Raw genomic sequence first — 27,808 nt, 5'->3', positions numbered from 1 at the left:
AATTTGTATGGCATATTCGAAATGGCTAACCATTGTAACCCAGCTTCGAATAGCACCATAAATCAGAAACGTCAAACGCAGAGGCAATTCGACCTCGCCGGCACAGTCCACATGGTGAATTACAAGCTATTCTAAATCACTGAATGGTCAATAGGTATGGCAGTTGCACATTCGAATATAGCACGCAGGCTTCTACGCTTTGAAAATAATTTAGGAATACCTTGCGATGAGATTTAAATGACTTACATTTAATGTGCACCGCTATATAATATACTGGTGCGTTGCTAACAACTTTTACCAGGCATTCAAACAATTTATAACACGAGCGTTAAGAGCCATTTGGATGGAGTGAGTTTCACGCACGTTTCGGATCGAGAAATCGTAAGCAACTATCACAAGCAATAAACGCCATAACATAATCGTGTCAAAATGCTTACACACAGGCAAGAACAAAAACACTTATCAAAGTAACTTATTATGAGTTATTTAAAAGAAAGTAATACATTCCCTGTATAACAATTTGCTTAACATTATTTCATTCTTTCAGACTAAAAACCCGAAGCTTCAAAGTTCGATTCTAACGTTAGTCACGATACAGTTATTAAATTACTCCAAAAACTTCGTATGTATTTGATGATAAAGTCAAATTCATCGAAAATTACTTTCCGAGTGAGTGCGTGCAGAAATCGAATGATGTTAATTTGTATACGCCTCAAATGATCTCGTATAAGTGTGAAATTTTTGGGAACCAATAATATTTTTTATAAGATTGGCGTAGCTAACAATCCATCTGGTTCGACTCCGGCAGCACCAGCGCCACACCTATTTCTACCTAATAACAGCAGTGTTAGGCGCTGTTGTGTTCTGGTTTGAAGGGTGTGGTAAGGGAGACATACTTTTCCGAAGCGTTCCCGCTTAGTCCTAAGCGGCGGTCCTAAGCGGCGCATCTGTGGCTGACCTCAGGTAGGAATATCTAATTCTATCTGGGACTGATTATAGATGTCCATGGGCGGCAGTAGCCACTTACCATCAGGTGGACTGCATGCTCGTCTGCTACTCTTATATTATATAAAACATTACTCCTACCAATGCACATATGTGGCAAATCTATATAGAACAGTGGTTCTTCCTGAAAATCATCTCGTAGTCGATCACAAATACGTTTTCACCCCTGAGCATTAAAATGTGTCCTGATATGAGATTACGTATCATATTATAAGTCAAAAGCATATCTATAAAGGCCGCGTCATATTCTATGTAAATAGAAGAAAATGGAGTAATTTCGAAGTTGTAATTCCGTGCACGAAATAACTCAGCGACGAGGAATGGTATCCACATTCCATAAAATACTTTACAGTGTCCCCTGCATGAAAGCATCTCTACAATACATCTTGTAGAGATGTAGAGATCCTTCGAGCGCCTTTTGTCGTTTGATAAAATGTAGAAGCCATTTCTATAAAATACAATATAGACTATGAAAAGAATATTTGTTTGCTTTAAGTGACTTAAGTGGAACATACTGCCTCCCGTATTATGAAGTGTGTTGCAAATTCTGTCAAGAGCATTAGGTACATATTATAAATTAATTATCAGTTCCAGAAGTAATATAAAGAAATATATCTCATATTCTCAAAGATTTTTGAAATCTACTTACATAAGTTACAGATGACTCTAGGTCCCAGATTCATCATCGTGTAAAATCGGAAGAAGTATTGACAATACTACAATAGCAGTGACTAACATATGCGACCATTTTCAGCCTCTGAGAACGCACTTTGCTCGGTTTCACACAAGGCCCTGTTTTATATGGAGATGGTTACGGATGTCCATAAACGGCAGTGATCATTTACCGTCCATAATGTTTTATACCTAAATATTATTTATAAAAATACATGAAATAAAGGAAGAGGCTTTTATTAAAGTACCGTCCATCGAACTCAAAATTACTTGAAAAGAATGGCTGAGGCTGTAAAAATTATATTATGAAGCAATTTCGTCATTTTTCCAAAACGCTGCCCACAGGGTTCCTGGAACATTGTCCAATAAATCAATCATAGGCCGTCTACCGGAATAGGCCAATACAACGCAATAGGCCAGTAAGAGGTTGAGTAATGGGCCGTGAAATAGGTGGCCATTTTGAGATCACATCAGATCGCCGGTTTCTCTTTGACCCCACTGGTTGACGTAGAGCGTCAAAAAACTAGAGGTTATGTAACCGTTATGTATAAATATTGATGACTCCTGTGACGAAATGCAATATAAAATATGTAAAATGTGCTCCAAATATGTAAATGCGTATATTAGTCCTTGCTATATGTTTTGGTATTGCTCCCGGGCAGAGATTAAGTAATTACACGGGCTATAGAGCGAACATGATAAAAATTTCTTAAAAAACATTTTACTCCCACATTACACTAACACCATCTAGAATTGACTGACGTATGTATTTCAGAACAATTTACCAATTTGTATTGTAATTGTAATGGTAATTGGTAACAAATCGTAGATGACACTTTCCTCCGCAAGCTGCACCGCACTACTATATGTATAGGTACCTACTTAAATGTATCTGCCAATGAAAGAGCTAAATAATTAAATTATAGCTATACGGATATGTGCTTGTAAACATACATTTTGTTTCGTGTAATAATAATAATATTCTTTATGTATAATAAAATAATTGATTGTATAATAAAATGTAATGTAATCAATATTAATATAATTATAATGTATTTTTAAAATTTTGCATGCTTCCCTAAAGCTAAGTGTGAGAAAAAAAAATGTTATTGTACCCAAAAACAATAGAATACAAGAATAAAAACATACAAATTTTGAACGATACAAAAAGCGGCCTTATCGCTAAAACAGCGATTTCAGCGGTATAAATGTTTTTTACAGCTTTCTCTATGTAACCTACATTAAATTTACTATTTGCTTATGATATAGAACACAAAGTCAAACAGGCAGAAAACACAACATTTTACTGTACGACTGAAAAGTAAAAGTGATAAGTGTTTTCCGATTCGCTGAATTCACTTACCTTCATTTCGTTTCTTGGTTAATTTTAAATATATCTTCAAAAACGAAAATGATGATCCATTGGTTATTTTACTTCATGCGTTCTATCTCTGACTTTCTTTTCTATGCGTATTTTACCCCAATAGTTACCTATTCAATTCCTTACAATTTTCAAACCTAAGTATTTTTGCAAATGGTGCTTTTTGGCTTGCGTCGATTGTGCTGCAATTATTAGTGTATCCTGCACTAGAATTTGAATTGATTGAATTTATCAATATATAATAAGCTGAACATACAGTAATGGTCCAACTGGCTATTCAAATAATTAAAATCGATTGAATAACTAGCGCCTTTCGATTGTTCGTAGTTTCGTAGAAATTCATAGGAGTTAGTGGTGACACTGGTGACCAAATGTAACATCATTGAAACTTATTGATTGCTATAACATATCGGTAACTATTGGTCACTTCATTTACAGTTTTATTGGGTTATTTTCTTTACTTTATTAGAAATCAATCTAAAAACAATATTTAATTTCAATAATTAAAAACGTATTGGTAATCTTTCATTACAAATGAGAAACAGATACCATTAACATTAAAATTTTAAGCTTACAGATTTCTCAAAATGTTGGAGTTCTTACGTAGATTTGGACTGCAGTTGGACTACTGTGGCTTGCCAACATTGATAGACAACGTAGCCTTCCTGTTGAGAATTTGGACCGTTAACATAAAAAATAAGTACACACAACGTAAGTATTTAGATTTCACGGAAACGAAAGAACTGTTTTAAGCTTAAAATAGATGTGCAGGTGGTCAACGCGGACGAATGCTTCTAGCGTAGGTACCTAAGTCCCGAGAAAGGGCGTCCAGAGGAACCCCGTGGGGTTTTAGCCGGTAGGAGTCCGGCATATCCTCCCCGCTGCCCCCGCGGCTTAGAGAAACGATAGGTTTCCCCACAAAAAAAAAGATGTGCAGGTGGTATGCCGCCTCGATCCCACCATTGTGGTTTCACCTATTTCAATAATATTTTGAAATATTATTTGGATCAAACTAAACTTGCAATTTCCAGGTATCCCCATCAGCTCCTACATCATTACGCTGCTGGCTTGTGGATCCTACTTCTACGTGTATGTGTTCTCCATGCTTTGGTTCATTTTCGTCAGGTGTCAGGAGACCGGAGATATGGCCGCTGCTTGCATCATATTTTGCCTGACAGCCTGCAGTGGCACCGGAATCGCCAAGCTCATTTACATGCACATCTATAGGTAATGTGTTAATTTATAAATATGTATAGCAAGGATATAGAAAATAACCATTTCTTCTTTATTTCAGGTACTTTTTAACTCTTAACAAACTTTAACAGAATAATAAATAGCTATTTCACTAATGTCATTATGTACGAAAGTAATTGTGTATAAATTATCTCAATTGATACTTAATTCTATACTGTTAAAGACACATTTCAGTTTAACCGATTACTAACCAATACTTAGTTTTTTTAGCGATGCAGTGAAAAACATAGTCGAAAAATACCTAGCGTGTGACGCTTCAATAGAGACGGGCACTCGTTTCTCCTCTAACCTCCTGAAGGCCCTCAGAGTCGTGAAGAAGCGCGCAATTTACTTCTGGTTGTACCTCACCATCAACGGATCGATCTACATCGTCACTCCCATTTTCCTCCCGGGAAGACATTTCGCTGAGGATTTGTATATTGTTTATGGTAAGCAAACAGTATAAACATATACTAGTAGCTGCATATACTAGTAGCTGCACAGGGCAAATATTTCGTTTACCGATATGTCTATTCAAATTGATATAGACATCTCTACGAGAAATAAAATACCGTTTATTTTCTTCAATCTTATTTTGCTCAGCTTAATTATCTTAAACACATTTTGCATAATTTTCTATGCTTTTTCATTCCTTCTTGCATCTAATCTAATGATATTTCTTGCATAGGTCTTGAACCAATGTTCGAATCGCCAAACTACGAAATAGCTTTCGCGATGATGTCCGCCGGCGCATTTTGTGGAGTCTCACCGGTGACTAACACATCAACTTTCTTTTCAATCCTCACTGGCTACACGGAAGCGCTTATGATGGCTTTGAGCGAAGAACTGGATAAACTGTGGGATGATGCAAAAGCATCTTATCAAGCATTTCTAGAGCATCAAGGGAATGAAGATAATAAGATCGGAGAAAAAATTCTTAACGAATACATCGAGAAGCAACTTAGGTACATAGTGGAAAAGCATGTAATGTGTATAAACCTCTTAAGCCAATTTGAGGACATGTTCCGAGGAGCAATGACTGTAGAATTTAGTTTACTGACATCAGGTGTGATAGCAGAACTACTCGGTGGTTTGGAAAAAACATTCGTCCAGGTACCGTACTCGCTGACTCAAGTGACAATGAATTGCTTAATTGGACAAAGACTAATAGATGCGAGCCTGATTCTAGAGAAAGCTATCTATAGCTGCAACTGGGAGCATTTCAACAAGTCCAATCAGAAGACGGTATATCTCATGTTAATGAATTCGCAGAAGACGCTGACAGTGTCTGTGGGCGGCCTCACTATTTTGAGTTTTGCTTATTTGATGTCCGTGTTAAAATCAATATATTCAGTTTACGCAGCGCTACGTTCAAGAATGTAGAAAAAACATTTCTAGCATTAAGTATTCGGTGTATTTGGCCGCCTTTATATTGCTTCAAATATACTCTCCACACGCACCACAATTAGACTCAAAACTTTAGCCCAATGTTCACCGCTTTGGCCAAATCACACATGAAAACTTTAGTTGTAACAACAAAGGAATATGAATAAAGTCATACAAAATAAAAATTGTTATTATTTCCCTACAATACCATAACGTTACTACTATTTAAATAACGTACATGTTATAACTGTTATCTCTATTCCTTTTATTCAGACAAATAATTTGTTATAAGGGAGGTTTACAGCTCAGCGCCAAAACCCGACCGCTGGGCATATGGCACTATCCACAACTGAGGAGAAATAAAATAAAAAGTGAGTCGGTACTAAGATTATAATTATTAAATTTCATAAAAAAACTTATCATTTTATTACACTAAAAAATGTCTAAGAAATTTAACTGTTAAGGTAACAGAGTTATTATGTTGGGCTGGCCCAATTTCTCATAATTTCGCAATTAAGTATGTAAATCTGCACAATTTTCTAATCGCTATTTGCCCTAAATTACATTGGAATTGCCTTGATTCTTGAATAAATTATAAAACAGAAGAGTGCAGGTAGTTAACTAATTAGAATGATTATATAAGTAGTGGGAACTGAATGTTCGCGGCAAAGGTGTTCGTGATTTGATCGGAAAATGAAATGACATTACATGCAGTAGTCAGGGTAAGCTAAGGATTTTTCACATATTAATTGCAATTATTAACAGACCTACATCAAAACAAAATTCAGAAAATTGATCAAATAATTTAAACATCGAATTACATTTGATTACGCAAATAATGTAAAACGATAAATTTTTGAAAAATATTTTAAGAAACGATTTAAAAACTGTAGGAATTCGTAGAAAAATAATACAAACAACAAATATAACAAAACATATAAAACTTACTTAAAAGTCAGTATAATATGTAACAATTTTCAGGTAGTACAAAATGTTTAAATCCTTACGCAAATATGGTCTGGAGTACTGTGACCTGCCAACGATGATAGACAACGTAAGCTTTCTGCTGAAAATATGGACAGTGGATATACAGAGAAACGGAAAACAACGTACGTATTAATTAGATTCTTTAGATTTTCGAACATTTAATAGGTTCTTAATAATAATTTAAGAGGTTGTAGGCAACCTCTTCGTAATTAATGTAGAATGTAAGAAATTCTTTAACATACATACTTCTTGTCCACAAACTGTCCCCAACGTACCAAACACATACAATAGTCAGCAGAAATCTTTTTAGCAGAACACTGAAATATTCAACCTAGCGATTTCTCATCTCTTCTCATTGCATCGCAAAACCCATCAAAACTTGGAACTATGGTTGTTTGCACGGAATGGAAACAGTTGATTGAAATTTTGTTTACTCACTCAGATTCTATACCATTGCTTGTTCACTGGTTTAAATATTTCCATTGCGAAATTATTATTTCAATATCAAAACTCACACAAGAAAATTCTCCTATCAGTTACTATAAGTTCATAAAATAATGTTGAGAAAACAGACTTTTCTTGAAACGTTGCATACTGCGGGTACTCGTATTTTGTAGTCCCTGTAATTCCGGTACAAGAATCGGGCTATGATAGCCTGTGCCCGTCGTAAGAGGCAACTAAAAGGGGCCTTGGAGTAGCGAGCATGCTCACCTGGACAGAGCCCGACGGGACAAAACGATCAGAGGACTCCGAGTGCGTTCCTACGGAGATCCCGGAGTCCTCTACGCAACGCCTAGAACGGCCAGCGGGGGGGTTTTAGTGCGGTAAAAGTCCCACATGACCTGGCGTCACTCTCGCGGCGTCGGGTACATTATGGAGGTTTCCCCCTCATCAATAAAAAAAAATCTAATTTTTAAAACAAAATATGTTATTAAATCCCGATTATAAGTATACTAAGTAGAATAATTATTTAAGATAAAGATTTACCAGTCTAATCTTTTTCAGGTGTTCCAACATATATGTACTTCATAACAATTTTGACTGGCGCGTGCTACTTCTACGTATATGTGGTCTCCATGCTGTGGTTTGTCTTCATCAGATGTCGAGAGACGGGAGACATGGTGTCCGCCTGCGTCATATTCTCCATAGGAGCCTGCAGTTTGACAGGAGTCGCCAAACTTATTTATATGCGCTTATATAAGTAATTTGCTTAGCAATAAGTAATGTTAAGTTTAAGCAGCTATACCTACATAATAGAAATGAATCACAAAACTTGCTTTTAAAAAGTTCTTATTGCTAATATGGAGTACGTCTACTTATTTTTAACTGGCTTACCAATTCATTTCATATATTTACTAACATTAATTTATCAATAACTCAGACACATAATAATTTTAGTGACACTATTAAGAACATAGTCGATGAATACTTAACATGTGATGCTTTAGTGGAACCTGGCACCCGTTTCTCTTCCAATCTCCTCAAAGCTCTCAGGGTCGTGAAGTGGCGTGCCATGAGCTTTTGGCTCTTTCTTACTATAAACGGCTTCATCTACGTCGCCATTCCTATTGTCCTCCCTGGACGACACTTTTCCGAAGATTTATACGTCATATATGGTAAGTAATAAAACTATGAAACATTCTTAAAAAATATACGCCTTTTGCAGTGTAATAAAATCATATTTTTAATTTTCTACAGGACTTGAACCAATGTTTGAGACGCCAAACTACCAAATTGCTTTTGCTATAATGACAGCCGGTGTATATTTTGGAATCCCTCCAGAAACCAACACTTCAGCCTTTCTTACTATCCTCTCTGGATACGCTGAAGCTCAAATGTTGGCTCTGAGTGAGGAACTAAATAACTTATGGGATGATGCAACAGCATATCATCAGGATCTAGAATTGGGCACAAACCAAGAAATTGATAAAACTCTTAATGAATACATCCAAAGAAAACTTAGAGATATTGCAATGAAGCACATAATGACTAAAAATCTTTTAAGTCGAATTGAAACCATGTTTCTGGGTGTGATCGCTGTGAAATTTGGTTTCCTGATATTAGCTTTAATAGCGGAACTGCTCGGTGGTTTAGAAAATACATATGTTCAACTGCCGTATACACTACTTCAAGTCGCGATGGATTGCTTTAGAGGCCAGAGACTAATAGACGCGAGCCTAGTGCTAGAAAACGCCATCTATTGTTGCAAGTGGGAATGTTTTAATGAGTCGAATCAAAAAACAATTTATCTAATGTTAATGAATTTGCAAAAAACTCAGACGCTTTCAGCGGGTGGTCTCGCGGTTTTAAGCTATGCGTGCTTTATGTCTGTGTTGAAGTCAATATATTCCGCTTTCACTGCTTTACGATCAAGAATTTAAATAAAATAATTAAAATAAAAAATCTAGTATCCACATAAATTTCACACAATTATCACAAGCCTTCTTAAGTTCTTTTAATTCTGCATCATGTATCTTTCTTTATGCATTCACTTTACCAATGTAAACAATTAACGTAGTATTTTGCAAATAAACGTAATTATTTACTTAATTTCTCAAATTTCATATTTCATTTCACCTTTTAATAAATAAACGTGTCAATGTACGATGTAATTCTATCCACCAAGTACTTGTAATGTGTAACTGTAAAATGTACTACCAAGAACTTGTAATGGAACACTTGGCATAATGCATACTCGTGAATTAACGTACAAATTCTTAGAAAACGCTACAACTTTCCTTTTGAGCGCTAACATATTTGTGACGATCCCAAATAAAATCACTGTTTGTTTCAACTTGGTCATAGATGTTACCAGCAGATGACCGGTAATTAAAACCTACCTAGTTAAAAATTCTTGAGAACAATTATTTAACTAACACCGACAAATGTTAGCATTCATGTGTCCCTCTATCGATTGAACAAATATTTGGACTTGGGGGTAATCAAATGCATTGAACCAATACTTTGGATTAGACAACTTCAACGTCGTTTAATAAACGTATTTCTTGTGTTCTACACTTTCCCAGGCTTTATTTTCATTTCGTTTTATGTTCTTACAAAGTTCTTTACAAAATTCAGTACCGAAGAGATATTCAAGTCAGAAGTCTAAATAGTTTAAAGATATATTTATGCTTCCTCACCTAAATTTTAATTACAAAATATAATTATTACAAAACTCATTGTTAATTTAGATAATATCAAAAATGTGAATCTTGTCCTATAAGTAATTTTTGTCTTGTCTTGATAAAACACACAAAATGCTGGAGGCCTTACGCAAATTTGGTTTAGAGTACTGTGACCTGCCAACAATGATTGACAACATCGCTTTTCTACTGAGGATGTACACTGTTAACATAGAAAGAACGTACACACAAAGTAAGTATGCAATATATTATTAAATGATTACAGCATACTCTGCTTGATTAAAATTTCAAAACAGCAATATTACGTCAAATCGAACATTAGGCCTGTCCCTTATAATATTTAGTACCTCAGAATCTCAATATCATTTTTTCTACAGACCTCAGGAATTGCAGAAAATCTAATCTTTGACCAACCTTATTTTTACACAACTAACGTTTCTTAACTCTAAGGTTGGATTTAAAGTTAAAATTTACAATCATGAATAATTACTATAAGAACAAACCAGATCAAATTGGGTACAAAAAATTAACAAATAGTACATTACAATACGAGGACGAAAAATTTTTTTCTGACAAGTGTGAGTTTGCAGGCCGAGCCGCAGGCGAGGACTGCAATCACACGAGTCAGAAAAACATTTTTCGTCCGCGTGTTGTATAAAATTTTATATTACGGGGTCGGAAATGGGGGTTTTGCGCACGCGAAGCGTGCGTAAAACGTCAATTTACGCACGCCGTGATATAAATATACATATTTCCCAGGTATTCCCACCATCTACTACATCATCACTATCGTGACCGGTGCGAGCTATTTCTACGTGTACGTGATCTCCACGCTCTGGTTCGTCTTTGTCAGGTGTCAGGAGACTCGAGACATGGCAGCTGCCTCCGTCGTGTTCTCCTTAGGAGCCTGCAGCTTGACTGGCGTCGCCAAGCTCTTTTACATGCATGTTTATAAGTAATTTGTTTAATTATAAACAAGTTTAAAATTTAATTAATTTTAGGAAAAATATTTTTATACATAGGAATAGAGAAGAAGAAAATGTCTCCTTAGATATAATTTATACAAAACACAATAACCTTTACAAATCTCGTTCACTTAAATCTATTTAAAACTCAGCAACATTTAAAACAGATAAAATATAGATTTTAAAGAATATTCTGGCACATTGTCTATGAAGAAGCAGGCAAAAGTATTAACATATGATGTTAAAATTACAATACTTGCTTTCAATAACATTGCTTATTTTCAATCATTTGAGATTATCAATCTGTTTCAATCCCACTCCTGAACACTGGTCTTCTGTCCAAGTGAGGTATATTCATCATTCTTATGGAAAGTTCAGTCTCCATAATGAAGTATATCATTTCAGCGACACAATACAAAACATAGTGGATGAATACCTAGCGTGTTACGCTGTCGTAAAGCCTGGTACTCGCTACTCTGCCAACATCCTGAAAACTCTTCGGAACGTAAAGAGACGGGCAGTGAGCTTCTGGTTATTTCTCAGTATCAATGCTGTGGTCTACATCGGCATTGCTATTTGCCTACCTGGAAGACATTTTACAGAAGACTTGTGTATTATATATGGTAATTATTTTTAAGCAAATTACATCTACTACACACATATTAACGTCCTCCAATTTTCTATTTAGCGTCTCGACAGAATGATCAAAGCAAATTTTCAAATTATAGATCCTGAAACTTCTGTTTTACATTCTGTATCAACATCAAATTTTACGTTGTAAAAGTACTTACCTATTTTTATTCTATTGCTTTCTTAGTAATTATTTACAACCATTTCACAGGACTAGAACCGATGTTCGAAACTCCTAACTACCAAATAGCGTTTATGATGATGTCAGCCGGCATGTGCTTTGCGATCCCGGTGGAGATCTACACGTCAGCCTTCCTCATTATCTTCGTTGGCTACACCGAGGCTCAAATATTAGCTTTGAGTATAGAAGTGGATAACATATGGCATGATGCAAACCAATGTCATCAGTTTTTGGAAGAAATTATTGGAAACAAGAAAAATGCAAGTAAAGAAAAGATTCTTAATGATTTTATACAGAAACAACTAAATGACATTATTAAGAAGCATATAACGGGTATAAAATGTGTGAAACAAGTTGAAAGCATTTACCGAAGTGCGATGACAATAGAATTTGGCTTCCTAACATCAGGGCTTATTGCAGAATTACTGGGTGGATTAGAAAACACTTATGCACAAGTCCCATACACTCTAATTCAGATAGCTTTGAATTGTTTTATAGGCCAAAGACTGATAGATGCCAGTCTGGTACTAGAAAACGCCATCTATTGCTGCCAATGGGAATATTTCAACACATCGAATCAGAAAACAGTATACCTAATGTTGATGACTTCTCAGAAGACGCTGACGTTTTCAGTTGGAGGCCTCACAGTTTTGAGTTTTGCTTACTTGATGTCTGTATTAAAGTCAATATATTCAGCTTACACGACGCTACGTTCAAGAGTGTAGGTAGTTGAAAAAATATACAGTATTTGTAAAGCTTGAGTTTACTCTTGACTTGAATTCACTTGTACGTTATATAAATTAAAAAAAAACACTGATTTGAATAAAATTATGAACATAATACGTTTCATATTATTAACCTATTTCATATTTATTTTCACACAAATTTATGTATGTTAACACAACAACAAGTTACATATTCTCAATTTTTTTTTTTTTTGTTAAAATGATAGAAATATCTTAAATTTATTCTAACGTACCAATTAAATTGAAATTAAGAAAATTTAGACTGTCAGTATTATTAAATTATTACACTAACAACCGAAGTATATAATTTTCACGCTTCAATTAATCCACGATTGTTAAAGACGATCTAATTGCACTATTATCATTTATTATTCATGTTTCTCGTTTGCTGGTGACATAATTGAATAAGTACCAAATATTTTATATTACAAATGATATATATATACGTGGATGGTACAGCAAGGACATTTTAATAAACATTTATAAGTCGGTTTTATGTTATATCGATATGGTGATTTCATTTTATCACTAAGTTTCAGCGATTAACAATTAAACACTAAGTTAATTAAACACAGTTCTTAAAACAGTATGTACAGAGAACAGAGTTTTTATTTTATAGCCAGTAGCCACATGCTTTTTAAAAATTTTATCTCTTTTTAAGAAATTACAAATTATTTCCATCACTTAATCAAGTACAAATGATAATCTTCGGCGGCCACAAATTTCTTGCTACCTTTGAGGATAACTTAGAATGCATTTTTCTACCTTACCGAAACCATCAAACTATAACACCGTATCGCTTAACACTGCTATTGAGGCAGAAATGTGTAGTGGTCATGCTTCCGGAGTCGTACCACTAAGTTTTCTGCTTATATATGAGCCACAAAGAACCAACCAATAAATACACATATTACATTTCACTGAGCAAATAAGTATGTTTCAGTTTTTTTGTAAGGTTCCCAAAGCGACCAGCGCTCTGCACGGTATTAGCTGTTCAACCTAAATGGGAATAAAATCACTTCGGAAATCACAAAGCCGGGATCAAAGCTACTCTTACCTCGGATCAAATTGCTGGGAATAATGGGCAACAGGAAAATTATACTGAAAATCATACAGGAAAAGCCATTTTGGCAGGCATACAATTTTTATTTCCTTCATGTAGTTTAGTGTAGTTTGAGCTGTAAGTTATGTGAGTTATTTGAAATATGAAAATGTTGACCAGAGCACCTGTTTTCCCACCTCTGAGGTAGGCTAGGAGCATACTTTAATACTGTAGGAATAATAATAAAAATAAAACATAAAGGCCCAACGCAGTAAAGCAATTTAGTATTTACGAATTTATTCAATTATAGAATTTATTTTCGGAACTTTGTGGACCTTTTTTATTAGCCGACCTATTTCTATAGAAATTAGATTTGGGAAGGGTTTTGAACATACAAAATTCCATCGCTGGCTACTGCTATAATAATTACAGTTCTTTTTAATTGTTCCCTTATCCTTATTCTTGTCCTTATGAAAGGACATACGAGACTACGAGTATGCTTAAGGAGACGAGTTCGAAATTGAGCATTCGATTTCATTCGATCTTAATGTGCAGACAATGAACTAACTTTGTTAGGAATCCGAATATTCGTAAGCGTATATACATATATACAGTAGATTTCTAGAAAACCATATATAGTATTGATATTAAATGTACACACCTCGCATTTAGGTTTGTTGTTGATATCGATTGAGCAAACACTGACGATTGTGTTGAAACAGTTCGCATTACTCGAAACTACAGCAACCTTAATACTTTTCAGCTTTCACTCTTTTATAACCGTTTCACTAAATTTCACTACATTGTTAACGATTTTCGAAACCAAAGTGGCGTAAATCCCTCAACAAAGATTTGAGCAGCCGGGAACCGTGATTTTGGCGTAATGTAAACAGAGGGTAATAATAAATAAACTTTGGGAAATTTGGATAAGCTGAATCGGGCTCATCTCATTTGTAAGGAAGATGCGTGGTACAAAAACATTTACTAAAGTGATGATATAAACGAATTAACGATACAGAAAACATCTTGATAGATGTTTAACGATAGTTGGTGATAAAATACTACCGATAATGAAATAAGATGCACTAAAAGGTAAGTTTTTAAATAAAATTGTTTATAAAGTGTTAGAACCACATTTGTTAGACAGGGGAGATACTGATACTATAGATAGATACACTTATAGATATAGTACGCAAGATAGCGTGAAGCAACTCTTAAGTTCCGGTGCAAAGGTGGTGCCGACTGACTTAGACATGATAAACATCTTAGTCCTAAAGAGTAGCAAAACGTCTATATCGGTAAGATTGACTTCAGCTTCATATGGAGCTGTTATTATATGTCCATGGTTGTTAATGACTAATTACCATCAAGCTCGATGCACACTTACCACTGCATACGTATATTTTTTTTTAACAAAAGAGTATATACTGAATCCACCTAATGTTGTAGTCTCTACTGTCTATTGAAATCGTAAGTCAGTATCACATGTAATGTTTCTATCCCAGGGACTGAATTCGTCTTTATAAACTAAAATACAGCAGCAACTAATAATTTGTATATAATGTGTCAGGAATAGATACGGATACAGTTGATCGGTGCCTATACCTATACTGAAATGAAAAAATATTTTACGATTTATAAAAAGTTTTCCAGCTCTGACTTACGAACCTATCGTATAAAATCATTTTTATTCATAAAATGCACATTTATAAAAATCCATGTTGATTTGCACAGTTGCAAAAGGTAATATTTAAAACCAAAAATGTATTCGTAACTAGTAGCACCCTGTATACCTTCCTAATTTCGGGTTAAAATGTTCGGTAAGTATAGGCGTGACATTGAATTTGTGCGTGTATTTATATCTTCAACATCGAGTTCATACGGTTACAACGTAACAAAACACGTAACGAGAGCATTTTGAAGTTCTCGACAAAAAATAAGAGGTTTCCAAAAAAGCAAAGGTAAACATTAAAAACACAAAACAAAGACCAAAGTGGCGGAAATAAAATTGGCGGAGGAGCGATGAGGCTCGTTTGTGGATGATTGTTCGCGAGCTCGCTGAAAAGGGTTCCGCACACTGATTTACGAAACGTTGCTACAAGGTAAGTTTACAATTTTGTGTATTGCTCTTTCTCTCGTAGTTTGTACTTTTGTCGATGGTACTATTTTTCTCAAACAAAATTGTGTCAAATGCGATGATTCTTTGATTCGTCTGTTCTTTACTTTACATTATATCTATTGACATATCCTTAACATACATAACATGACATACTCTTTCTAAAACAATGCATGCATATGAGTTTGCATATGAGTTTGCATATAGTTTTTTTTAGTTTAATTTTAATATTGTTTGGTAGGGCTAACTAGAAAAACTCGACATACCTACACGCCAAAAAACAGCAAAGAAAATACAAGGTTCCATTAAATAAACCACAAAATGTTTGACAAACAATAAATTTTGGACTTCAGCTTATCAAAAGAAATGTAGAGAATTACTTTCAGTAAAAAAAGTTCTCCTATAAAGTTGATAAGTACACATTTTTACAAACGACTTTAAAAGATCCATGTTAGAATAGTACAGAACCAAAAGAACATTTTTATCTGTGACCCTTACGGTGAAATCACCGAACTTCCAGGTTTTTTATTGGCTCAATCTTTCGCTCAAGAGGTGGAGAAATATAAGAAAACTTGATAATTGTACAACACAAAGTTCTGCGGAATTTTCGAATTTTTTCCGCAGTTTTATCGTATATTTAGCAGAACTATTGCCTGTTGATAACTCAATTTTGAAAAAATACGTAACCTAGATATATGTTATAAGTATTTTATCATGTTTACTTTTGTATATATTTTTTTAAAACATGGAAATTACTTAACACTACTATACATACTATACGCTCTTATCGCTTTAGGAAAATGACAAGACATGTAAGTTTTATTTTAGGAAAAGGGCATTTTTATAATTAAGCTGTAGACATGCCACTAAAAGCATTCATAAAAAGTGCACGTCGCGGGCATTTATCATCATTATATTTTTTAGTTTCTAAGTGATTGGTTGACCAATTTGAAGTTATTGCTATCGATGTAATTTGAAGTTGCAGAGACATAGTAGAAATATGGAGACGATACGCAAGTTTGGGCTGGCGTACTGCGATTTGCCGACGATGTTGTGGAATGTAACGGTCCTGCTGCGAGTCCTAATACTGAACATCGACAAGAGATACACAAAACGTTCGTATAGTTGTTGATACTTTAGTTACTAGAGGGGAAATAGGTGGTATTTCGAAATGGTATAAGCAGCAGGTAGGTAGTTGACCTGATTTGTTGTGCAAGACGATGCAAGACAAGACAAGACATATAACTTACCTAATAGGTAGCTTGAAATATTTTTTTAAAACCCCATAAAATAATTTGAAACAAAAAAAATTGGGCGCGGGAGAACTGTAAACATTTGGATGTAAATATTTTGTATTGACTGACTTTTTTTGGTGTGACAACATATGGTGTAAAAGTAGATAATCAAACTACTAACTCTTTTCAGAAATCCCACTCTTCTTCTATATAATAACAACCGTGGTAGCTATATCCTACTTCTACGTATACCTAGTCTCCATGCTATGGTTCGTGTTTGTGAAATGCCCGGAGACGGGAGACCTCATCGCTGCCACGGTGGTCTTCTCTCTGGGAGTCTCTAGTGAGATCGGCACTACTAAGTTGTTCTTTATGTTCATGAATAAGTAAGATTCAAAATTAATTTCTGCTTATATTTCTAGCCATTTGATCTAATAGAGTAATAATTTTGAGAATAGGAAATCTATTAAATTATTTATTATATTATTCAATATGATAATTATTTGTTATATACGGAATGTATACTTATAAAGAATATCTATTACAAAATGCACATGAGCAACTCTTGTGACTCTTTAATTATTATTTTCTTTATAGGGATCTCGTTAAGGTGATTGTAGAAGGATATTTACACTGTGATTCCTTAATGATTCCCAACAGTCGTTTTGCAAATAATGTCCACAAAACCCAGAGAATAGTGAAGAAACGAGCCATCATTTTCTGGATCGTTATTATTATGAACGGGATTGTCTACTGCGTTAAGCCTATGTTCCTGCCTGGGAGGCACTTAATGGAGGATTCGCTTATTGTCTACGGTAATTTAATATTATTGTTCAAGCAATTTACATACTTAATTATTCGTGTAAATCTATATAACTATCTAATTTTAAAGCAATGAAACCTCTCTCAACAGGCTTGGAACCAATATACGAGTCACCTAATTACGAAATAGCTTACTGGGTCACGACATTGGGGGTAATATTCACGTGTTATTTACCAGCAAATATAACAGCGTTTCTTATAATTATAACTGGCTACACCGAAGCTCAGATGCTTGCTTTGAGCGAAGAAGTAACACACCTTTGGGAAGATGCGGAAGAATACTACAGAAAACGACATGAAGATGGTGAAAATGGTTTTAAGTACAAAAATGCAGTTATGAATGAATATGTCAAAAAAGAATTAACAGAAATAGTGAAGAGTCATACCATGAATATTAACCTTCTTCGAAAAGTTGAAAATACTTTTAGAGGCGCAATAGCTGTAGAATTTATGCTACTAACGACAGGTCTTATTGTTGAATTACTTGGGGGTCTGGAAAACACGTATATACAAGTACCATTTGCGTTAATACAAGTAGCCATGGATTGTTTAGTTGGCCAGCGGGTGATGGACGCCAGTATTGTATTTGAGAACGCTATATACGATTCCAAATGGGAAGACTTTGACAATGCTAACAAAAAAACGGTGTTATTGATGTTACAAAATTCTCAACGAACATTGACATTATCCGCCGGTGGTATAACCATGTTGAGTTTTACAAGCTTGATGGCTGTGTTAAAGTCAGTATATTCTGCTTACACGACGCTTCGTTCAACCATGAATAAAAAATAAATCATGACACAAGAACGCATAATGGCTTTTGGCATGGCATCTTAAATCCATCATTTCTCTCTTTTCCCATAGATATCGACTACCAGTATAAAATCTGGAATAATCTGGATTTAATCCCTAAGTCAATTCCCAGGAGACGAGAGGATGATCAAATATAAGGGCAAATAATATTTTTAGTATACAATTCGACAAAAACAAACTTACCTGCAATCATAAATTAAAGGAATACACGGAATATAGAAATATAAAAATATTTTTTAGAACAATTAAGTGTAATTAAAATGTCGACATGACAGTCAAAGAAAGCCTAGTGCCTGGAACTTGAAAATAATGTATACTGATAAATTATTTATGCGAATGCTAACACTTAAAAAGATAATTTTTAAATGCTTGATTCTAATTCTTAGAATTAACTGCCACTAATGCATTAGTCGACACTCAAGTTGGTACTTGGGCTTTTTAGAAGTACCAAACAAAACTAAGACTTACATTAAATTATGTGAACAACTAATATAACGTACAAGTGGTTTAAGAAAATACGTATTTTTTGTTTAAGCAATTTGTCCGTAATAAATTTGTGAATGACTCGTGTGTTTATTATTAAAATAGGTATCTGAAAAAATTTTCATCATTTTTGTACTGCTACTTCTAATTTTGATTCAAACACTATCAGGTAGACTAAGATATTTAGATTGAAATTGTATCAGCTATGATAAGCGTTTCCATATTTCATTTGTTAAACAACTAAGAACATCTATAGCGCCACCTCTTCGAAATTTTGGCCGAGCAATGTTAATACTATTATGTTCTCGTTCGAAGAGTTTCGACCATCAAACAGAAATCCTATTCAATTAATAACAAATATTCCGGGCTGGGTGTAACGTCTTAATTCTAATGCATCACAGCTGTCTATTCCTGTTATACTAAAAAGTCTTTCAAGTTCCAGGTGTATAAAAGGTCACGATGAACAAGCTACGCAAGTTTGGTCTGAAGTACTGTGATCTGCCAACGATGTTGTGGAATGTGGCGATGCTGCTGCGGCCTATGACGCTTGACATCGACAAACGATATACTAAACGTAGGTATATTATGTTAAACAGGATTCTTGCCTTCTTCCTTTTAACTAGACATGGTTACGTAGAAGTTACATTAGGTCAGATACTTCAAATTAACTAGACTAAAAAACATTACACCACAACCCTAGGTACTTCTACATATTGTAACTATCAAATCAATGGCAACAAATTGACGATCAAAATTACTTCTGTACCCATATAATAAATTACTGTAGATTAACCTACCATTAATTTTTTAAGGTTTCATCTGATATAGCTATTGTATTAATTAGTCTTAATTCCACATTTGTTTCATTGGAACATAAGTCATTGATTTCTTTCCGAGGTATCCATTGCGCATCTCCCACCATTTTAGAATGCTCTCAAATACAGCAAATCGTGATAAACAAGAATTATACAAAAAAAAAGAAAAAAAAAACATAAATCAAGCTATTTAATAATACATTTTTCAGGAATCCCAGTCATCTTCTACATACTAACGACGGTGATAGCCATTTGTTACGTCTACGTATATGTAATATCAATGCTGTGGTTCGTGTTTGTGAAGTGTCCGGAGACAGGGGACCTGATTGCCGCCACGGTGGTCTTCTCCCTTGGAATAGCTAGTGAAATCGGTACCACAAAGCTGATCTACATTATTTTAAACGAGTGAGTCTTGAAATAGCTTTAATTTCCTTAAGTCAAACGACGATCACCAGGCATTAGGTGGCTATCAACGTAGCTATTGCGATTACATTAGATGATTGGTTTTATGGTTCATGGCTCAAACACTTATTATTCTGAAGGAAGACTCGTGTTCAAAAACTGATGAAAAAGATTGATGATATACTATTTAAAAGACGATTCTATGAAAGTAGTATTTTTGTTTTACCAATTCGTTGTAGTAACATTACCAATACACTAAGATACGGCACTACATACAGTATTGTAATTTACACAGAGTATTTATTGTGTACTTTGGGGATTTTCTGACCAAAATCATAATACTTTACTTCCTTACAGAAAATTAGTAAAGAATCTTGTAGAACAATATTTACTGTGCGACTCCACCGTGGTTCCTAGCAGTCGTTTCGCCCAGAACATTAAAAAAACTTTGAGGGCCGTGAAGAAACGTGCCATAATATTTTGGTCTGTCATCATCAGCAATGGCGTCGCGTACGGCGGCAAGCCTATCATCTTGCCCGGACGACATTTGATGGAGGATTCCCTTATTTTATATGGTAAGTTGCAAGACGAAATGAAATAAAAAATAAAATATATAATTAAATCCAATTGGATAATTCCCCATCATCATGATAATTGCTATATTTTTAGAGGATCTTTTAGATCAAATAAGCAAAAATTATAAATTCTTAATCTTGAAAGTGCAATGTAGTACCCGTACCCGTATGAACCATTGCTTTATTTGATCGACAGGCCTAGAACCGATATTTGAAACACCTAACTACCAAATAGCGTACTGCCTCACGCTCTTTGGTATAATATGCACGTGTTACACAACATCAAATATAACAGCATTTCTTATCGTCATAACTGGCTATACTGAAGCTCAGATACTAGCTTTAAGTGAAGAAATGACACAACTGTGGGAAGATGCAGAAGAACATTACAGGAAGGGTCGTAAAAGACGTAATATTGAAAATGACATTGAAAATAAGTTCAGAGTAATGAATGAATTTGTCAAAAGTAAATTGACAGAGATAGTGAAGAGTCATACGATGAATATTAATCTTTTACGGCAAGTTGAGAATGCTTTTAGAGGTGCGATAGCTCTAGAGTTCATGTTGCTCATAATAAGTCTCATCGCTGAACTACTGGGTGGACTAGAGAACACATATATAGAGATACCATTCGCATTAATGCAAGTGGGCATGGATTGCTTAATAGGTCAGAGGGTAATGGATGCTAGTGTTGTATTTGAAAACGCAGTATACGATTCCAAATGGGAGAACTTCGACACCGCTAATATGAAAATTGTGTTAATGATACTACAAAATTCTCAGAAGACATTGAAATTATCTGCCGGAGGCGTGACCACGTTGAATTTCACTAGCTTGATGGCTGTGTTGAAGTCAGTGTATTCCGCTTACACGACTCTTCGTTCAACTATGAACGTGAAATAGAAAAAGTGAAACATAATTAAGTAGAAATCACGTTCTTCATATCATGAAGCAGTAAGTTGACATATTAAAATAAATAAGCATATACGTTTAACGTCTTTTATTCATTTTTCCTAACGAAGGAAAGGAAACAATAAATTGATTTACCTTTGTTATTCCCACATACACATATTTCCACAAATTTATGAAACAAATTACAGTATCATTATCTATTATCCGCCAGTCGTCATAGCTGTTATACTTCCACAAGCTATTCATTACGCACACTCCTATCCGCGGAACAGTTGTGTGCTCTTTGATTTAAACTGCCGCTGAATCTTGCGAACGCAGCATGTTTAGCTAACATCTGACTAGTTACGTCACAGGTTCCCATTGTATGAGTTTTATGTATGGGAGTAACGTAGATAGCCTACGTTTATGTTGTCGGATTATTATTCTTATAATACTTACTTCTATATTTAATTTGTGCTATTAATTCAACATTACGGCATTAGTCACGTAGTCTAACTTGCAATAAATTTCCACTAATTGGTCTGAGAGCCAAATCTACTTTAAACTCCATCTTGTCAGCTTCCGAAATAAGCACCAACTCCCGTACGCAGTATGCTACTACTGTTTTTAGTATCGACATTGCATATTTTTTGCCTGAAAAACGATATTACTTATGAAATTAATATGTTGCATTATTCATTTAAGTTCATCTAAAAAAATATCTGAATATTATTAACAAATGATTCAATTTTAATTAAGTCTAAATAATAAAACTACACCCATAATATAAATATAGCTGCGCAACTGAAAACATTAGCAATTGAAAAACTCGTAATACAAAAAATGCCGCATAATCAAATTAGGTATTTAAACATTTTACCAGGAATTTAATTGCTTACCAATACAAGCCCTTTTGCCAGTGCTGAATGCTAACAGCGCCGCGGCTGGTATGTCAGCTGCCTGCCAGCGCTCTGGTCGGAAGTCCAGGGCATCAGGCCCCCAGTACCGCTTGGACCGCCCCACTCCCCAGAAGTTAATGAAGTAAGTCGTGCCTTTTGGTACCTTACATGATTCTAGAAATAATAATTATTCTCTATGACCATATTGTTGGTTATTAATTAAATGTGTCCGAATAAATGTCAGCAAATAACACATAATGCCGAAGCTTATACTAATCAAAGGTATTATAAATCTACAAACTTCAGCATGGTTGGGTGGAACGTTGGAGGGCTGACCAATGTTTTTCTTTGTTCTTGCTTTGTTTTAATGGAAGGGTATGGATACCGTCCAAATTACACACGAGTCAGTCATCAAAAGTGTCAATGCATCTATGTTTGGGTTCAGGTAGAATCTCTGTTTTATATGGACTTTATTACAGTTCAGATGTATTACATTCGGGGGAAAGCAAGCCGTTTGCCACTTCGTTCTTATTAAATAGAACCAATATTACACTCACCAAGCTGAAGCTCGTGGTCACCATAGCGCAGGACTCCAGGAGCTGGTGGGTAAAGCCGGAGAGTTTCATTGATGACAGCTTCACAGTAGCTCATGCGGCTCAGATCCTCCTTAGTCACTTCACGCTTGCTCTCTCCGAATATTTCTTTCATTCTATTATCAGAAAATTATCTCCTATCATCAAAGCACACAAGATTTGACATTTTATTATCATTGTACAGAATAAAGATGTAGTTAGGTTGGATCATTATGAAAAGTCTATGTGCTTGATAAAAATTAAAAGATTAGTAATAATTCATGCACAAATTTTTAGTATATTTTTCATAATAAAAATGTTATTAACACGCTGTATTATAAAAAGCTATACCTATGTACCTATCGTATTATACCCTGATTGCAAATTACTATGGGAATCCCACAAGGACTTATTTTTGGACCAATACTTTTATAATAACAAATATTCATTTTATAATTTAAAAAACACTTACTCAGCATATAACTTGTCTTGAACATCAGGCTTACATCCTATCATCATTAGGGTATAAAATAAAGTGGTGGCGACGGTTTCCTGTCCTGCTAATATGATCGTGTCCACTTCATTTCTCACTTGTCTCGTAGAAAATGTTGGGTCTTTTTTATTTAATTCGATTAGAATATCCAGAAACGATTTGAAATTTCCTTTGGATTTTTCTGCACAGAAATTTTGATTTACTTATATAAATAAACTAAAAACCAAAGAATATATAAATTTATGTTTACTAACCTGAACAATGATTATGAAATCCATCATTTCCAATAGATTCTTCATGTTCTTGTCTTTTTTTCATTACCTGCAATATAAAAAAATATATTGAATAATTATTTTCTGTTTCTGTTCTCAAGAGTTTATAAAAGCCTAAATCCATACGTCCGGTCCTGCCGAACCAAAACCGAACCGTAGAATAAAACTGAACCTTTATTAATAATAATCACTAGGTTGAATATTTGAGTAGAAGGAGTAATACATGAGTAATATAATGCTTACAAAATAGTTGCAAAGAATATAAAAATAATGATTGTTAGATTTCGTGTTAATAAATAAAATTAAATCGCTCACTGTTTCAGATACTCTGTGTAAATGTCCCACACTTTTCATCAGCTCCCTCCTAGTAGATGTCAGTCGAAATAAGAGATCGGAGTGCAGTAAGCAGTTCATTCCTCTCGTTTGCAACAGTTCTAGCGTCCTCACAAACGCTACATAATATTCCTTTGTTACGATGCTGTCAGATATTTTAGACACCCCAAGCGCTGTTTCTGGAAACCAATTTTAAAAAATAGGTTTTAAAGGAGGTGGAATTTTTCGCAGTGATACTGCTTAGGGTTGACAATCATACTTTGGGTTTTACCTTACTTGAACTCTCGTACTGACTCGTATATGAACTCGAGTCGCGCAATGTAAAAAAATATTTTTTGATCCATCATGTGTGGATCCACCACAAAATGGGTAATAATCACTTTATAAGTTAGTTCAACTACAACAATCATCAAAATGCGCACCCAAACGCAATGACTACAACAGAGTAACTACAGTTACATATAGGGTTTCCACACGTACTACAACAAACGTAACAATAATGCATAGTAGGTACAGATGCATGCAGATTGTAGAAAAACAATATAGTGGAAAGTAATAATAAATAATACACTAGAAAGTATAGGTATAGGATGCCTATACTTTATAGGAAAAGTCGTCATGTTATTTTTTCTATGCCTATGCCTATAAAAAATACTAAGTATTTTTCTATGAATCCCTATTATTCTGTGAATGGCAACCCTGATTACATCTCCTTGTGTATTTGCTTATGTACAGAGATGGGTTAATAATTACGACAAATCGCCTCTAAAGTGATTTCCGCTAGATATTTCTGCATCACGTCGAAAGGCGCCTTGCCTATTTGCGTCTTCAGCCCTCGGACTAGCTTTTGTGCTTGTGCATTGAACACGTCTTGAAAGCCTTCCACTGTACCACCCGTGAAAGTACCCGCTAGCTTCTTTATATTTCGTTTCCAGGTTTCAACTGCAATTTAAGTATTTGTCTGTAATACACATAGATTGATCACTCTTAACAAGAGTAACCTTAAAAGGGTAACCAGTTTTGAGAATTGAAATTGTTATGTAAATAAAGTGTTGCCACGTCTCCGTTGTCCGTGAAATGTTTGAAATATTTATTTATTACGTAATTTACGTTATTTGTACGTAAATTTTCTTTAAAAATGTTTTTTATTTGTCAAGAATTCAAACAATAAATGCTAAAGTCATCCTTTGGCTTCATCCAATTTCACGGCGGTGACGAATCTTTCTTTTTAACTCATCAAAGGTAATACCAACATGCAACGAATACCAATCAAAATACATATTAGTGAAACATTTGAACTGTTATTAATAACCCAATGTTCTTTTTAAAGTTGGTTAAAAAATCTGTGTCTATTTCTTAACTAACGAATCATCTTATCGTCGTCGTCCCCCTACCTCTACAACAAATAAAACTATTACACGAGATCCACTTACCGGGTGCTGTTAGAAGACCATCTCCGAGCCATATTCTGGCAAAATTATAATAATACGGCTTGTCTATGAAGGTGTTTGTAACTATTTTAATGTCATCGAGGTTACTTAAAGCTGGAATTCAAATTGAGTTTAATATATTGTCACTTTTAAGTCTTAGAGGATAAGAAAGATTTAGGCCTTAGGCGATAGGTTCACCCAGCAAACCATTTTCAGATGAAAAAAACACAGACTTTTGACATTTGAAAATTTTCAGGCGTGTAGATTTCCTCATGTTTTCTCCCACGATGAAACCCAGTGATAATAATATGTTTTGAAATGTTGTAATATAACTACTATTAAATCCAATTTTATTTAAGTAACATATTTTATAAACATAAAAACCATTTTATAAACCAAAAAATATGAAAGAAATACTCGTATTTACCTAACACAGGATACGGCCCTAACCACAGGACGAAAGGCAACTGTTGCGCCTCGGATATCGCGGTCATTTCAACTAATCGACGATATAGAACTGAAATGCAAAAACTATTTTAAAATACACCCTTAAAAACCAGAAAGGTGTTTGCAGAAATCATCATGCTCTATGTTAAGATAAAAACTACTTCATAGCATTCTGCGACGTGTCTGATGATAGACATTTACAGTGCTATACAACGACACCGCTCTACCTCTCAAATACACACATGTGTAATGAAATTAAACAATACAAATATACAAAACATGACCAAGACGTTTTGCACGTCAAAATAAAGTATCCTATAGGTATAATGACTCTACAGCGATTTTTAAAAAACGGGGTAGAGCTAGAATGATTCAGCCTCCCCGACTCCACCGGCGCACGCTTATTCGTAGCGTAAAGCAGTTCCATTGAAGGGTGTGGATGCCGGCTGGCCACTGGATGCCAACGCATCTGTGATCCACTTCAGGTAACTGATCTATATGGAGTTATTTACAGATGTCAGATATAACAATGTCCACAGCTACCATCAAATATGCTTGTTTTTTGTTTCCTGTTAGCATAAAAAACAAGTATCGTGATATAGTTATGGTCCAATTATCCAATCTTACGCCGTCCGTCCCCGAATAACTGATGAAAGTTTCCGATTAACGGCAGCTGTGGATATGAGGGCAGGTTGGCGAGGCACCGCCTGGTGCGGCGGCCCCACCATGTGTATGCAAACACACACGCCAGAATAGCTAAGGCTAGCAGAAACATCTGAAAAAATACGTAGACCTATAAAACATATCTTCCTTCGTCAACGTGGCTTTAACATTAAGAGCCCTCGCAAGCTACAGACTTTTATCAGGCGATAGTCTGGTCAACAATACAATCAGTATGAAGAACTATGTAAGCGCGCAAATTGCAACGATTCGATATTGACGGATTTTCTTAATATTTAAAGATCCGACTAAACTATCGACCGCCGATAAAGAATCGGTAGTTTTCTGGGGCTCGCACATAAAAAGAAGTAGTACATCATACTATACTGTTTTATTTTATAAATGTAAATCCGTTCGTACAGTTGCTAAAGAAACCACAAACGTAGGAGAGCTTCCCTTAAGCTTAAGCTTCCCAATTTAGTCTTTTAACGTAGCCAGTGTAGCCGCACATCTGTTGTGAACTTTAATTACCTAATACTTCAATCTGCGATCGATTAGAGATGTCCATGGGTAAATAACACTTACGATATGCACTGCGATCTGCTATGTACTTGTTATCTTTTGGTTTTAATTCCTAAAAATGTAAAGTAGATACCTATTTAGTACTATATTCTACTTTAAAGCTCATTTTTTTACGTACCTCGGTTTGATTTAGGTATGTAGGTGGCTAATAGACAGAAACTAGAATGTAACTCAGGACATGCTTGCACCGCTACTTAAATATGTCGTACATTTCGAGGTACAGTCGCGACGACCACTTATTAGCATTTATTTTTAATTAATTTCATTTATTTAATTAATAACGATATTCCAGTTATACTTTATATAACGACATTTAAATCATAAAAGAAATAAAAAAGTCTTACTGAGATCAACATAAAGATGTTAGCAGCGAATGATCTTAGTAAGCCTTTTAGGTAAGACTTACCCAGATCTAAAGAGACTTTTCAATAAAAACAGAGATATACACAATATCCTTCTATGACAGTGGAGTAAAAGTACAATTCACATAATTATTATTATTAAAAAAATAAAAACCGAAAAGATTTTATAAAACACTAGCTAACCCCGCAAACTTTGTACCGCCTCATAATCTATTTATCAAATATATTTCATATA

General features: G+C 34.8%; 5 protein-coding genes across 7 annotated transcripts; 4 read left to right on the top strand and 1 right to left on the bottom strand.

Annotated features, from left to right (window-relative positions):
- The first annotated feature begins 3,639 nt into the window (after positions 1–3,639).
- LOC140753946 (odorant receptor 30a-like) lies at positions 3,640–5,674 on the top strand. Its single transcript, XM_073088801.1, has 4 exons — positions 3,640–3,769; positions 4,090–4,285; positions 4,523–4,740; positions 4,980–5,674. The coding sequence occupies exons 1-4, from the start codon at positions 3,646–3,648 to the stop codon at positions 5,672–5,674; spliced, it is 1,233 nt and encodes a 410-aa protein (XP_072944902.1). The 5' UTR covers positions 3,640–3,645.
- Positions 5,675–6,668: 994 nt separating this feature from the next.
- On the top strand, positions 6,669–9,045 carry LOC140754072 (uncharacterized). The gene is made up of 4 exons (XM_073088985.1): positions 6,669–6,786; positions 7,670–7,860; positions 8,046–8,280; positions 8,363–9,045. The coding sequence occupies exons 1-4, from the start codon at positions 6,669–6,671 to the stop codon at positions 9,043–9,045; spliced, it is 1,227 nt and encodes a 408-aa protein (XP_072945086.1).
- An 876-nt stretch (positions 9,046–9,921) lies between these two features.
- Positions 9,922–12,361, top strand: LOC140754071 (uncharacterized). The gene is made up of 4 exons (XM_073088983.1): positions 9,922–10,039; positions 10,567–10,762; positions 11,067–11,395; positions 11,614–12,361. Exons 1-4 carry the CDS (start codon positions 9,922–9,924, stop codon positions 12,306–12,308), a joined length of 1,338 nt encoding a protein of 445 aa, XP_072945084.1. The 3' UTR covers positions 12,309–12,361.
- A 1,747-nt stretch (positions 12,362–14,108) lies between these two features.
- LOC140753895 (uncharacterized) lies at positions 14,109–21,537 on the top strand. Of its 3 annotated transcripts, none has more exons than XM_073088715.1 (5): positions 14,109–14,463; positions 19,283–19,414; positions 19,865–20,060; positions 20,415–20,632; positions 20,829–21,537. In XM_073088715.1, exons 2-5 carry the CDS (start codon positions 19,300–19,302, stop codon positions 21,533–21,535), a joined length of 1,236 nt encoding a protein of 411 aa, XP_072944816.1. In that variant the 5' UTR covers positions 14,109–14,463; positions 19,283–19,299; the 3' UTR covers positions 21,536–21,537. The 3 variants fall into 3 exon arrangements, with proteins under 3 accessions (XP_072944816.1, XP_072944815.1, XP_072944817.1); XM_073088714.1 differs by having other exon boundaries at positions 19,277–19,414; XM_073088716.1 differs by lacking the exons at positions 19,283–19,414; positions 19,865–20,060; positions 20,415–20,632; positions 20,829–21,537 and adding exons at positions 16,467–16,602; positions 16,913–17,108; positions 17,320–17,537; positions 17,636–18,380.
- Positions 21,538–21,640: 103 nt separating this feature from the next.
- On the bottom strand, positions 21,641–27,374 carry Cyp366a1 (cytochrome P450 CYP366A1). The gene is made up of 11 exons (XM_073088718.1): positions 27,330–27,374; positions 26,597–26,744; positions 25,950–26,039; positions 25,526–25,636; positions 24,846–25,034; positions 24,075–24,271; positions 23,742–23,808; positions 23,467–23,668; positions 22,980–23,131; positions 22,423–22,596; positions 21,641–22,177 (listed from the first exon to the last, which is right to left on the bottom strand). The coding sequence occupies exons 2-11, from the start codon at positions 26,742–26,744 to the stop codon at positions 22,023–22,025; spliced, it is 1,485 nt and encodes a 494-aa protein (XP_072944819.1). The 5' UTR covers positions 27,330–27,374; the 3' UTR covers positions 21,641–22,022.
- Positions 27,375–27,808: the final 434 nt, after the last annotated feature.

Source organism: Epargyreus clarus, unplaced genomic scaffold, assembly GCF_041222505.1.
Source record: "Epargyreus clarus isolate Ecla_fem2 unplaced genomic scaffold, WU_Ecla_fem_2.2 ptg000027l, whole genome shotgun sequence".
Taxonomy (NCBI): Eukaryota; Metazoa; Arthropoda; class Insecta; order Lepidoptera; family Hesperiidae; genus Epargyreus; species Epargyreus clarus.
This window is presented reverse-complemented; position numbering and strand designations above follow the sequence as displayed.

Bases quoted from the DNA above. Each gene is read 5' to 3' on its own strand.
- LOC140754071 (XM_073088983.1), top strand. From the start codon at position 9,922: ATGCTGGAGGCCTTACGCAAATTTGGTTTAGAGTACTGTGACCTGCCA. The intron at 10,040-10,566 runs GTAAGTATGCAA...CATATTTCCCAG, and splicing joins AGAAAGAACGTACACACAAA to GTATTCCCACCATCTACTAC. The intron at 11,396-11,613 runs GTAATTATTTTT...ACCATTTCACAG, and splicing joins AGACTTGTGTATTATATATG to GACTAGAACCGATGTTCGAA.
- LOC140753946 (XM_073088801.1), top strand. From the start codon at position 3,646: ATGTTGGAGTTCTTACGTAGATTTGGACTGCAGTTGGACTACTGTGGC. The intron at 4,286-4,522 runs GTAATGTGTTAA...TAGTTTTTTTAG, and splicing joins ATTTACATGCACATCTATAG to CGATGCAGTGAAAAACATAG. The intron at 4,741-4,979 runs GTAAGCAAACAG...TTTCTTGCATAG, and splicing joins GGATTTGTATATTGTTTATG to GTCTTGAACCAATGTTCGAA.
- LOC140754072 (XM_073088985.1), top strand. From the start codon at position 6,669: ATGTTTAAATCCTTACGCAAATATGGTCTGGAGTACTGTGACCTGCCA. The intron at 6,787-7,669 runs GTACGTATTAAT...AATCTTTTTCAG, and splicing joins ACAGAGAAACGGAAAACAAC to GTGTTCCAACATATATGTAC. The intron at 8,281-8,362 runs GTAAGTAATAAA...AATTTTCTACAG, and splicing joins AGATTTATACGTCATATATG to GACTTGAACCAATGTTTGAG.
- LOC140753895 (XM_073088715.1), top strand. From the start codon at position 19,300: ATGAACAAGCTACGCAAGTTTGGTCTGAAGTACTGTGATCTGCCAACG. The intron at 19,415-19,864 runs GTAGGTATATTA...TACATTTTTCAG, and splicing joins CGACAAACGATATACTAAAC to GAATCCCAGTCATCTTCTAC. The intron at 20,633-20,828 runs GTAAGTTGCAAG...TTTGATCGACAG, and splicing joins GGATTCCCTTATTTTATATG to GCCTAGAACCGATATTTGAA.
- Cyp366a1 (XM_073088718.1), bottom strand. From the start codon at position 26,744: ATGTTTCTGCTAGCCTTAGCTATTCTGGCGTGTGTGTTTGCATACACA. The intron at 25,637-25,949 runs GTAAATACGAGT...TTTGAATTCCAG, and splicing joins AGGGCCGTATCCTGTGTTAG to CTTTAAGTAACCTCGATGAC. The intron at 23,809-24,074 runs GTGAGCGATTTA...TTTATATTGCAG, and splicing joins TACACAGAGTATCTGAAACA to GTAATGAAAAAAAGACAAGA.